The sequence below is a fragment of the Arachis ipaensis genome, chromosome B04 (genome assembly GCF_000816755.2).
Source record: "Arachis ipaensis cultivar K30076 chromosome B04, Araip1.1, whole genome shotgun sequence".
Lineage (NCBI taxonomy): Eukaryota > Viridiplantae > Streptophyta > Magnoliopsida > Fabales > Fabaceae > Arachis > Arachis ipaensis.
Window position 1 is genome coordinate 23,098,732 of NC_029788.2, and position 13,435 is coordinate 23,112,166.

Here is a 13,435-nt window from a genome sequence, read left to right on the forward strand (position 1 = left end):
TTGCTGCCTTTTGTCTTTTTTTTTTATTATTATTTTGGTTTTAATATTTAGTAAAAATTTTAATTTGATGTCTAAAATTTTAAATGTTTTGTTTTAGTTCAAAATAATTTTGTACGAATTTAAGTATTGTTATAGTATTGTTACTTAAAGTACTTAATTATGCACTAAGATATTATGTATCTATTACAGTCTATCAATGTTCTTCTTTTATATTAACATTTGATCTCTATGTAATATAATCTAATGGTCTATACAAATATGGCATACTCTATAAGTACATAATTGTTGTTCTGATTTAAGATATACCCTCTTGTTTAATGAATACAATTGATGGTTCATATTTTACTTTGATTTTTTTCGTTTAAAAAAGTCAGTTTTTAAATACAACTATTTTATCGACTATCAAAAAGTTAATTGGCTATGGCCCAGTTTGGGTAAGCAACTTTTCCTTTTGATAAAATAACTTAGATAATAAATGACTCTATTAAAAGTAACTTATAAATATGTTATTTTGTGTTTGAATTTTTAATTCTAAAAGTGCTTATTTTATAGAAATGTGATGAAAAGTAAATGTATTATTAGAGAAGTCACTTTTTTTAACTTCTCTATAAGTTCCTAAATTGCTTTTTAGAAAGTTGCAATTTGGTTTTGAAAATTGCATCAGACATTAATATTACTGCTTTTCATAAGTTAAAAGCTAAAAAAAGTTGCTTCTAAAGTTTTGCAAACGGGCCCTATATCTTTATGAAAATATTAAATTTTATTCAAAAACTTGATTATTTACTTTTTTGAATCTGATATTGTTTTTTCTAAATAAAATATATTGTTACTATTTTATATTTTATTTTTCTGAATTTATCCAAATCTCAATTGATTTTGTTTTGTTCTTTCTTAGTTAAAATGTATCTGTTTTAATAGATGAACCAGATTTTTATTTTTAAAAAAATTCAATTTAAACTATCTTTTTTAATACATTGAATTTGCATAAAATAAAAAAGTTAAATATATAAAATTATTGATTTTCTTTTTTTTTTTACAGTCTAAAAAATACTTCGTTGCAGTTATTTGTTTTGATTAATATAATCATCTCAGTTAAATGATAAACTTAATTAAAGTGAGGTTATTCTAATTTATTTTCAGCAAAATCTTCACTTTTGGTTGATTAGGGATCCTAAAAGACGTTTCTACCTCACCCCATCTCCTCTATCCCTAACCCAATCTCCATCCGTTGCATGATGTCCGCACCCCCATCCTCGACTGGGATTTTGGCTTCCGTCGTCGGTTCTGGCCACATGCAGAGAAGCTATGGCTATCTCTGCGATTCGATTCGATCCCACCATGAGGGTGTTGTTCTCTTTGTTGTGTCTGTTCCCTCTCCCCAGGGTTGCTCTGTCTCTCTCTGTCGAGCATACCTCATTCTCCATCTCGATTTCTCGGTTTTCGATAGCAGATGTTGCCACTGCGGTTCAAGAGGTATATGTGGGCTATGGTTCCATTCTCCCCCTGTTCAATCTCTTTCTTGATTCCTTCTCCAGTTTCAATTTCTTTTTTGTGTTAATTGTTGCTGTTTTCTGGATCTATCATTTAATTTTGAGTTGTTTGATTTCTGATTTAATCATGGTGATTGTTACTTGTTTTTGTAAATCAATGGTTCTCTCCTATGTTTGTGCTGTTGGTGTTTCTGTGAAATAATTTACTTCTTGGGGGGTTTGCTCATTATAAATTATATAATTTTCTTTCTGCTATTGGACTGAAGTTAACTGTAGTGTTTGGTATAGTTGACTAATGAAATTCTGTTTTTGCTTTATTGTGAATTGTCAAATCAACTATATCGGGTAGGTATTTGGTAATTTGCAACAGGCCTCTTCCCATATTGTTTTTGCTCTTTTCCCATGAGTATTTGCTTACTTGTGATATCTTCCTAAATGATGTGTGTAGCCATATCAATCTATATATGCCTATTAGTCTATCTCTGCCCTATATGTGAAGCTTACATTGTAAGCTTTAGTGTTTCTTAAATTTGGGAGTTTATAACTCCAACTCATTTGTTTATCTTCTCATCTTAGTTCTGAGTTCTTCTCTGTATATTTTTTACTTTTGGTGTTCTTATCCTACATATTTTTGGAATGAATAACCGTGTTGATCTGGTGGAGAAAATCACTCCATGGAGAGAATCATGGAAAGTGCATGTTAAAGTTGTGAAGTTGTGGTACCACAAGAATCCTGCTTTGGATCCTTCTCAAAATCTGTTGCATATGGTCTTAATGGATGAGAAAGTGAGTTTTATTTTATGTTAGCATTTCCTTAGGTTGTTGCGAGTTTTCTTTTTTTTTTTTGTTTTTTTAATATGCAGAAGGGAAGGTTGGAAACTGATATGTTTTTGTTGTTTTATTTTCTTAATCAAGTGTTGTTATGCTGTTTGGATAGCTAAATAAGTTAATAAATTCAAAATATGAAGCATTTTTTTCAACTGCAGTTACACAAGATCCAGGCCACCATTAGAGATCAGCTTATATTAAAATTTTCCGTGTCTCTAAATGAAGGAGATGTGTACTTGATGACCCATTTTACAGTTGTACCAAACACTGCTTTGAACAGAGTGACGAAACATCGGTTTAGACTTTTGTTCCAATACAACACCTCTGTTGTTTCTGTGGTATCTCCAAGGATACCTCATTCCGGTCTGTGTTTTGCATCAATAGATGAAATTGATCAAATGACAAAGGAACATAATTTCCTTATTGGTTCGTACAACTTTCTTGCTCTTCCCTTTTACTATCATAGTATTATGTTTTAAAAAGTGTGGTTTCTGATTCAAATTTGTATTAATCTAATTATTAGACTTTGTTGGGATCATTACTGGTGTTCGAAAAGAAAGAGATGTGGCATCATATGGGAAGCTGGTCAAAGCAGTGGTGGTAGAAGTCTTTGCTGATGGATAATATCTCTCTAACTGTCTCCTATATCAGTAGTTATCTTCTATTAATTCTATTTTTTTCTTCCAGTCTTTATGTTTATAAGAATAAATATATAATTAGATCCTTCTGATCTTTTGAAACTTATCTGTTCAACAAAAGGGTACAATGCAATGTGTTTGGAAATGCTTGTGATCTGTTAGAATATGATAAATTACAAAAATATCCAAGATCTCCGCTGGTTGTCCTCGAGTCTTTTAAAATCAAAGTAATTAAAGGTTAGTTTCACCCATATTCAGCGAATTTTTACTCAAATATTTAGTGTTCTATTTTTTGACCTTTTAATCTAAATATGGTTTGAGGCTAATAGAATAGGATTCTTTCATGCAGGTGGGGTAATCCTACAGAATGTGATAAATGTCTCTAGGTTATTCATTAATTCTGACATTCCTGAGTCTGTTGAGTTCCTAAGCAGGTTAGTTGTGATCAAAATATTGAAAACCTAGAAGCTTCCATGCTTATTTTGTTGGTATTCATGTATATGTTTTGTGTTATGAAGATTAGTTATTGTATCTTGTGTGTAGATTTAGTGTAGCCAGTTATGGATTCTCAAGACTTGTGACCAATGACCTTGGATACTTAGTTTCTAAAGTTGATGGTGATTATTTCAATCCCAAAGAGATCACTAATATTCAAGATCTTCATTCAGATAATGGGGTACTATTTTAGATTGGAAAAGTCTTCATTTAATACTTAAACTTGAATTTCTTAAACATGTGTCTTGGGTTTTGTAATCTGGTTTGTTAATGATTATTGTATAGTATATCATTGTTTTTAAAATTTTACAGGATTCTCATTACTTTGTTATTGGGACAATTAAGGAAGTTATGGATGAACCAGATTGGTGGTACTACACATGTATGTGTGGTCATGCTGTTGTTGAGCATGAGGATCTCTACCTTTGTGATGCTTGTGGTTCATGTGTTGAACATATTATGGTCAAGTGAGCTTCATATGTAACTTTATTTTGGAATAGATTAATTAATAATCTTATGGATTTTTTGTTAGTTCTTTGTTATGCTCCACTCTATGTGTTGTTAAGCAGATTTCTTGGTTTTAGTTATCATTCTTGGTTGTTAATTGTGTTAGATATGGGATTCAGGTAAAGATTCAGGATGGTGGGTGTACTGGTTTGTTTGTTCTGCTTGATAATGCGGCAACAAAACTATTTGAAAGAACCTGTTCTGAAGCATTTCTCAGGATAGAAGAAGAATTTCCTGTTGATCCTAGTGTGCTTGCAGTATGAGCTCTTTCATACCAAACCTCATTTAATCTTTATTATTTATATTTTGTGTTCAAGTTTATTGATTCTTTTATATTAAACTCCTAAGGTCTGTCGGTCATATTCTCCACAAATGTTTGATGATGCTGTTGGAGAGGAGAAAGTTTTCAAGGTTGAAATTGATTCTGCAGTTGATCCAGATTACTCCAGCTGCTTTAAAATTGTAAATGTCTTTAGTCATAATCCGAAATCAGTTGTAGCCGATGATTATATCAATGTATGATTCCTCACCTTATGTTACAACATGTTCATGCAATTGTTTTTTTCTCAATCAATGCATTTGATACTTATTCTAACCAACTTATCCCAGGCAATGCTTTATGGTCCCATTTTTCCACCAATCTATGACAGCTACTTGCAGTATGCAACTTATCATCTGTCTTGAAGAATCATAAGTGGTGGTTCTCAACTTGTTTATGTGGTTCTCTTGTGTCAACTAATAAAAATATTTTATCATGTGATCTATGTCAGCTTCAATGCATTGATGCTGTCCGAAGGTGTTTTGTTCTTTCATTTTATTCTATTTTGGTAACTAATTATTATTTCAATGTTAACTCAAATTTTCATTGTTTTCTCATGCTTTGGAAGGTTCTGCTTAAAGGTTGTGATGTCTCATTCAAATGGAAACAATATATTTGTTCTTAAAGATCATGAAGTTGTCCAAATAATAAAGACAAGATGCTCGAGCTTTTTGGATAATCACCCAGAGTTGAATCAGGTTGTCATCCAATTGTGGTTTTAATTAGTATATAAATATAGATATAGTAAATTTGTTTCTTTTGAAATTCCTAGAGAAAACATAAATTATTATTGATGTATTTGTTAAGTATTTTGTTTTGTTTTTTTGTTTTTTATTTTTTTTTTTGGCTTTTTAGGGATCTTATTGCAAAGTTGTTCCATTGAAACTCATTTCAAGTCTTTTGCACAAAAAAGTTGTCTTCATGGTTGATGCTAGGCCTGTAGGTTATGAGATGAATCGATCTGTGTATATTGTTCAACAAATCTGGGATGATGCCTCTGTTATTAATGTTTTTGAGGCTGCTACTGAGATGAATGAGCATAAGATTTGTTGTATATTTTTTATAATTTGTTCAATTATTAGTGTTTAAAAATATCAATAACTAAGAGGATTTCAATTTTCTTCAGATTCATGTTCTGGTTGATTCTATGCATGAAGTTGAAGATGCTTTTAGCCAATGTAGAAGCGATCATGAGGCTGTGGAGGATCTGCATGCTTTTTAGTTTAATGTGTTCACATACTACTTGAAATTGTTGTTTGATTTGTGATCTTTAGTGTCTGTTGAATTCTAATATGGATATAATTGTGATATTTATGTATTTAATGAAAGTTCTTTTTAATTACAAGAAAAGAAAATATTCGTTTATTTGATCAATTTCAAATGAACTGGCTCAATAATTAATTAATTATTACTCTGTTTATAAAAACAAGAAAAAATTATAATCGGCCAAAAAGATATAGATGCTGGTTAATAAAATGCTTTATAGTTACATTTTTAAATGTATTCAAGCTAAAGTTAAATTTAATTGTTATTAAAAAATATATATCTTGTTGTCATTTAAAAATTTATAAGATTTCAAATTGAAATATAAATATTTAAGCCAGTGCTGGTTGGCTAACTCCAAATACAGAATTGATGCTGTAGAAGAACTCTGGTGTTCATGAAAGGATTTTTTTTATGAGAATGCAGTCAAAAGACAAAATATATCGTAGTTACAACAAGTCTATTATCTTTTATTTAAATTATCCTCAACGTGTACGTAATAACATGGAAAATTAAAATACAAGTATATTTAAAGAATTATTTGTATTTATTTTTTAAACACCAGTAATTTCTTTTGTTGTACAGATATGTTGATTTTAATATTTTTATACTATTTTATTTTTGTTTTGGACTTCAAGCTAATATTTGAAACTTATAAAAGAATTTAAAACATAAAAAAAATGCTTCATCTAATTAAGAGGTTAGGTTTTTAACCCAGATCATTCAAATAAGATATAGTAAATAAATAGTTCAGATTTAACCAATTAACAAAATGTACAGCACTCCATACTTAATAAGGAGTATTTAACGATGAGCTTTCATTGTTGTTGATTTTATTTGATTTTAATTACAATAGTATTGGATTAATAAAATATAATTATAATAATCTTCGAATGTTTAATATTGGTTTATTTTGGTTTCATTACTTTGTTCGTTGCTCAATGGGTGTTATGGAACATCAATAGTCATCTTCCTCATAACTTTCTCCTTCCTTACCGAGACCTCAGCCCTATCTTTCTCTTTTCTCCTTTTGCTAGCTGTTGCCACTCTCGCGTTCCTGCCTCTTTCTTCTCTGTGGTTGTTGTGACCCCGATTGGTCGCTCAGCATCCTCAACCCGTTTTCTTTATCCCCATGCAGTTCGTGTTTCTGGATCGTTTCTTGGATTATCTGAGTTTTCTCTCCGTCGGAAAACTGTGCATCAAGGTTACCCACTTCGGTCGACATTTTCGGTCCCAAACGTCTCCTCGGAACAGTATTCCTATCATCATCATGCTCTTTGTGATTTGTTTCCTTTTGTTTAAAATAGAATTCTAATTTACTAATTTTTATACTGTAATCTGTTGATAGATGAAGATGTATAAGAGATCAATTGAGAATGGAGGTGGTTTTGGATCTGAAATTGCAACCGGGTTCCACTGAAAATTGACATGGGGTCTGAAAATTTACAACAAATTTAAGTAAATAATTTTTCTTCTGAGCTATTTGTGTAGAAACTATGTTCAATTGTGATCGGTTTTTTTTTTATTTTTCTTACCAGCTGTTTTAGGTCATTTGTTTTCTTTGTGAGTGTAGGAGAGAAGGGATTCAAGTGGGAAGCATGCAAGGGACTATACCATTTATACAGGGGCTCTTGGGACAATATACTTCTTTTCATTTGTACAGTTTTTTCCGTGTTTGGTCTCAGGAAAATGGTGTCCTTAAAATCTATGGTGATAAGAATCAAACTAGGATGTCAACATTTCTTCAATTGAAATATCTCCAAAGCCTTTTGTTATTGGGAGCTCTACTATATTTAAAAGATAACAATTTGAAAAAGGGATATCATTTTTTAAGTTCATTTCTGTTTCAGGTTAAAAACAAAATTATGGACCACAAAACAAGTGATTTGTTGATTTTGAATTAGTCTGGGTTGGTTTGAAATTTATCTTTTTTTTTGGATGTAGTTTTTACTTTCTTTTTCAGCTCTCTTGGAGTTTCAGCTGAGCTCTTGGGGATGATTGATAAAAGTTTGTAGCTTTTATTTTATTTTTATTTGGGTGAATCTTGATCATGTGTTCTATCTCACCACTCATATTGGTGGGGAACAGTATAATTATATAGTCAAAGATATCATGAATCAATAGGTATGGTTGGTTTATAGATAGATAGATAGATAGATGTATATAGATTCATAGATAGGTTGATATGACATAGCTATATATAGAGGTATGAGTATATGTAATTTAATTAAGTATGGACACATTGAAAGTCATATGTCAATTAATCAATCAATCTATGCGAGGACTTCAACAGAAACGTATTCTACAAGCTTTGCGTTACAGGGTTGCTCATTTCTCTGCTATAAGTAGTGATGAGGTGATGGAGTATTGTGCTGATCTCTCAGAAGGTATCACTTGTTCCTTACTTGGTTCTCTTCTCTTGCATTCCCTTCCATTGAGATAAGACTCAGATCCGACACTTTTCTCTTGCCAACATTTTGCTTTCTGTTTTTTTCATCTACATTCTTTCATCTCTACTATTTATAAGATGAGTCTTGCTATTGATGCTCTTGGAAAAATCTCTCCATGGAAGGAAGCTTGGAGTATTGAGGCTAAGATCTTGACCATTTGGGAAGATGCTATGATTGTTGATGAAAATATGCAGAAACTCTTACACATGGTCTTGATGGATAAGCAGGTGAATATGTGTGTGTGTGTCTGTGTGTGTATGTGCGCGTATGTTCTATCAAAAACTCATTTTTTAGTTAACTAAATTCTGTTTTTTAAAATTCTATATGTGATCATTTTTAGCATGTAATGTCTGATGGTATAATATTTATAAAGGCTGAGGTGTTTTTTTTCCTGTTTTTTTTTCTTTCAGCACCACAAAATCCAAGCAACTTTTGAGGATGATTTTATTGCAACTTTTTTTTATCAGTTAAAAGAAGGAGAAGTGTTCATTATTTCCGATTTCAAAGTGATACCTAATCGTGGATTGGTCAGGGTTACAAGACATCGATTTCGCATCATTTTCAAGTGTAGTACTTCTGTTGTTGCTGCTATAAGTACAGTCATACCCAACCCTGGTTTAAGTGTAACTTATATGGACCAGATTCTTCAGAAGTGCGTTGATTATGAGTACTTAATAGGTAAGTTTTACTTTTTGAAATATGAACCATTATAAAGGTGTTTTAAATTGAAATTAATAAAAGTTCAAACAAATGTCTCATGGTATTCTATCTGAGGGTTTAATCTTGTCTTCTATAATTTTACTAAACAGATTTCGTTAGGGTCCTTTGTGGATTGAAAAAGAGAAGGGATGTTGAGTGTAATGGAAAGATATTGAAAGTTCTGACCCTTGAAGTTTTTGCTGATGGGTATCCATTATGTTTCTGTTTCTCATCCTTTTTTTAAATTACCTTGTGTTTGTTTTTCTTGTTTTTTTACTGCTCTTGAATTATTCTATTCTTGTCCATCCTTTCTTATAATCATTACCCAGGAAGAAAATCTCCTGCAATTTTGTTGGTGCTTGTCCTGCTCTTATAGACATGAATACTTTGAAAAGGTACCAGAGACCACCTGTTGTAATTCTGCAATCTTTCAAGATCAAAGTTAATGGAGGTGAAGAGTTGTCCATGTTGCACATGTCTCAGTTTGATTTGTTTAAATATTTTTTTATACCAACGAATACTTTCTTTATGAATTAATTTCTTCTTATTGTCTTTTCTAATTTGTAGATAAATTCAGTCTCCAAAATGTCATCAATATTTCCCGAGTTTTGATCAACCCTGATATGTAGGAAACTGTGAATTTTCTGACTCAGTTAGTTTTATTCAGTTTTCTTTAAGTTTTGCCTCTCTAAACTCGAAATTTGTGCCTCCCTCTCTATCACTCACTCACTCTCTATCTCTTTCTGTTTCTCTCTTTCTCTTTGTGTCCCTCTAAAACTCTCTTCCTGAAATTCTTTTATCCTAATATTAATTTTTTTTTTTGTTTTAAATAGATATGGTATTGCGAGCCACCATTTCAGTAGACTCCGTAGTAATGAGGTTGGGGATTTAGTATGTGTAATTGATGATGAATCTTTTGATTGAAAGCTAATACGCACTATTGATAATCTTAAGGCAAACAATGAGGTGCACACTATTAGTTTTTTAACATGTTTTAGTGCTATGTAAGAAGTACTCATGTTAATTGATTTTTGAAAATTGTAGACATCCCTTGCCGATTCAATTCATAATTTTTTTTCTAATAGGATGGACAATTCTTTGTGGTTGGAAAAATTAAGGAGATTGTTGAAGATCCGGAGTGGTATTTTTTTTCTTGTGTTTGCGGTCATCCTATTGTAGGTGATGATAATGTGTTCCATTGTCAGCTATGCAGCAGAGAGGTTCAGCATTTTATGATAAGGTAAATCCAGGTTATGATTTACAAATTTTCTTTCGTGTGTTCTGATTCAATAATATAAATAGCCTTCATGTATCAGCCTCTTCTTGGACTCAGAAATAGGTGAATCTCATATTTACTTTCTTTGTTATAGTTACAGGATTAAGATACTTGTTGAAGACGGTACTTCTTGTGGAATGTTTGTCTTGTTAGACAGCCCAGCCACTAAGCTATTAGGGAGAACCTGTTCTGATGTGTTTTTGTTGTTAGAAGATGAAATCGATGTATGGTTTATCCATTTATATTTTATTGCTGTATACTCTATGAATAAGTATTTCTTATATTTTATTTTTGTCCAATAATTAGTGATCACTTTTCAATATCTATGGCAGAGAATTGAGCACCGATACTGTCCATAATTTTTTTCATAAACTCCTTGGAAAAGAAATTATTTTCAAAGTTCAAGCAAAGAGGATTAGCACTCAGGGTTATTGTGGTACCTTTAAAGTCATCAATGTCATTAGTGATGCATGATTTTTCAACAAACTTCAGGTTGATCAGTGCATCAAGGTTAGTGCTCTTTCTTTATATTAGATATGGATGAATTGGAGGAATCATTTTTATATATAGTTTGTCGATCCCCATTTTCTAATTATTTGGCTGTTGTTTTGAATGGTTTCCTTTACATGCCAAGATGATTTTGCCTCATACTTTATAAAATTAGTTGCGTTTAATAATTCATGTTTTCTTTCCAAATTTTAAGGATGTTAGTTCTGATTCGGCCTTTAGCCCAATATTTGAAGACTTCTCTCGGTATGGACAACTTAGAAGTTATGATAACCAAGTCATATCTGGTGTTCCAATACAACTGCATGGCATTAAAGAGATGCTTGCTGGCATTCTTTGTGCTATGATATATTCTTCTGCATCAAGAAATGTTAGTATTTATGTTTTTGTTTTCAACCATCTGAACTGTGTTTCAAAATGTGTAGTATGATAAAAAAATGTATCATAATATACCAATTATTGTTTCTCTACAGGATCAAATTTGTTTTTTGATCGGTGAGATTATTGATGTGCTGAAACATCAGAAGTGGTGGTACTACTATTGTTTGTGTAATGCACATGTTTCTCATATTGGGAATGTATTTTATTGTTATCTGTGTAGAGTTGAGTGTGTTGATGCCATAAGAAGGTATCTATTTTATCTCTCGGAGTTGTTGGTACCAGTTTTCTTTTTGCTTTATGGCATCTTCTGCACATGTTTCTCATCGTATATTTTTTTTTCTTTACATTATTTAGGTATCGGATCAAAATTATTGTTTCCCATTCAAATGGCAGCAATATTTTCATACTTGAGGATGATGAGGTGATGCAAGTACTCAAAAAGAGTTATTCAGACTTTTTGATAGACGAAAGAAAATCCTCCCAAGTAATCATTTTGGTTTTAATTTAATTTAGTTGTCCTTCTTTTCGGTTTAATATTTATGGTTCAGGTATGTCAATTTTGCTAATGTACCTTCTCTTTTTTTTTTGTTTTTTCTTAGTCAACCGATGATTACACTGTTCCGAATGGGATGATTTCTCAGTTGATGAACAAGAAAATTGTGTTCATAGTGGATCCTAGACCTGTTGGGTATGAATTGAATACATCTCTTCACGTTGTTCGTGCAGTATGTGATGATGTTGAAATTGTGAAGTTTTTGGAGGACTCCAGCCATGATAATCAACAGCAGGTGATAAGATTATTAAGTGAATCTGATGTTGAGTTAGTCAAGTTTGTTTCTAATCAGGTCAACCTGAATTGGCTATATTGTTCTGTGTTTTCCATGTGTCATGTGTTAATGGTTACTGATGTTATTCCTTTTTTGTTCAATTTAGAAATTTGATCTGGATCCCTTTGTTCCTCGTTTTCCTTTTGAATTTAAGAATCCAGTTCAGTTTCACTCCAATGCAAGCATTCAGTGTTCATCGAGCTCAAGTCCTACAGTGGGTCAGGCTTCACCCATTTCTGTTCTCAACTGGAATTGTTGGGTATTTGTTGACCTAATTCACTTTGATTCTTTATCTCTTTTTAAACTATGTGAACAGTGATAGATATATTCCTACATATGTATCGCTTAAATTTTTTTACTTTATTTGTTTAATATTTGTTTTATTACTCTTCAAAGTTTCATCATACCTGGTTTCTTTCTCATCTTTTTTTATTTATTTTTTTTTTTGTGGCTTCTTCATTCGTTGTTCTTATATTTTGATGTGTTATCTGTAGACTGTTAACCATGATTTTCATGCAAGAATCTCATCCTCACAAGGTTCGAATTTATTTGGGAGTCATCAGCCTCTCACTATTAGGGAAGTGCTTCGGAGTGCTTTTGGATAATGTGAAAATACTGTCAAGGCTGTTGAAAGGATGGATGAGTGTAGTGGCTAATGAATTTGTTACATTACAATATATATAGATATCTATAATATAATTCCAACTATGTAAAGAATTGTCAGAACTTTGCTTAGTTGTGTTAAGTAGTTGGAAAATTGGTAAAATCTGTTGTCAATATATCTATTTTGGTATGTAATATCAAGTCATTTCTGGAGTTGTGATGTTTATGAAACTTATTGTACTCTTTCATATATTTAAATTTCTATGTGTGGGTATGTTTCTCTGTGTTATTGAATAAACCATGGTTATTATATATAGATGAAGAACTGAAGATTGATGGTTTAGAAGTTATAGTAAACACTCGTTGCAAGTATAGTTACTAAACCAAGTAATCAACCTTTCTTACAAACGTTTTGGTTGTCACAAGTAACAAACTCCTAAATAAATTGTAACCGAAGTATTTAAACCTCAGGTCGTCTTCTCAAGGAATTGCAGGGAGGTATGTTCTTATTATTGGCTATGAGTTTTGTAAATTGGGGGTTTTGAAGTAAGGAACAAGTAATTTAAATAACAAATAAAATAAATAAATAACTGTAAAATAAACTCTTGGCAAGGTATGAAAATTAGAAGTCCTATCCTAGTTATCCTTATCAATTGTGATGAGAATTGAATTTTTCTCCCACTTTGTTAACCTCTAACTATGAAGGTAAGTTAAGTGGATGAATTAATTTTGATTCCTCAGGTCCTAGTCTTTCCTTGGGAAATGCTAGAGTTATTGGAATTCAAATTAATTCTTAAAGAATTCTAATTTTTAGTCAACAATGAGTTTGATAACTCAAGTGTCTCCAATGACTCAACCAAAGCCAAAAGGAAAAAATTCAAATTATTTATATCATAAATAAAAGAGAGCGATCATAAATCTGAATTACCTCAAATTGCATTAAGTAAAGAAAATCAATCTAAATATAAAGAGTTCATAAACTAAATTGATAAAATAAATAAAAGGAACATTGAACCTGAGAAGAAGTTGAAATCCTAAATCCTTTAAGAGGAATCCTAATCCTAAATCCTAAGAGAGAGGAGAGAACCTCTCTCTCTAAACACTACATCTAAATCCTAAAATTGTGTATTGTGAGCTTATTCGATGAATGGA

General features: G+C 31.4%; 2 protein-coding genes across 2 annotated transcripts; both read left to right on the forward strand.

The window, feature by feature from the left end:
* LOC110271463 lies at positions 4,636–6,960 on the forward strand. Its single transcript, XM_021122387.1, has 5 exons — positions 4,636–4,754; positions 4,846–4,975; positions 5,133–5,328; positions 6,679–6,770; positions 6,889–6,960. Exons 2-5 carry the CDS (start codon positions 4,865–4,867, stop codon positions 6,958–6,960), a joined length of 471 nt encoding a protein of 156 aa, XP_020978046.1. The 5' UTR covers positions 4,636–4,754; positions 4,846–4,864.
* LOC110271464 lies at positions 7,816–10,902 on the forward strand. The gene is made up of 10 exons (XM_021122388.1): positions 7,816–7,896; positions 8,068–8,217; positions 8,458–8,668; positions 8,800–8,896; positions 9,019–9,140; positions 9,257–9,314; positions 9,523–9,580; positions 9,775–9,929; positions 10,060–10,189; positions 10,669–10,902. Exons 1-10 carry the CDS (start codon positions 7,816–7,818, stop codon positions 10,900–10,902), a joined length of 1,296 nt encoding a protein of 431 aa, XP_020978047.1.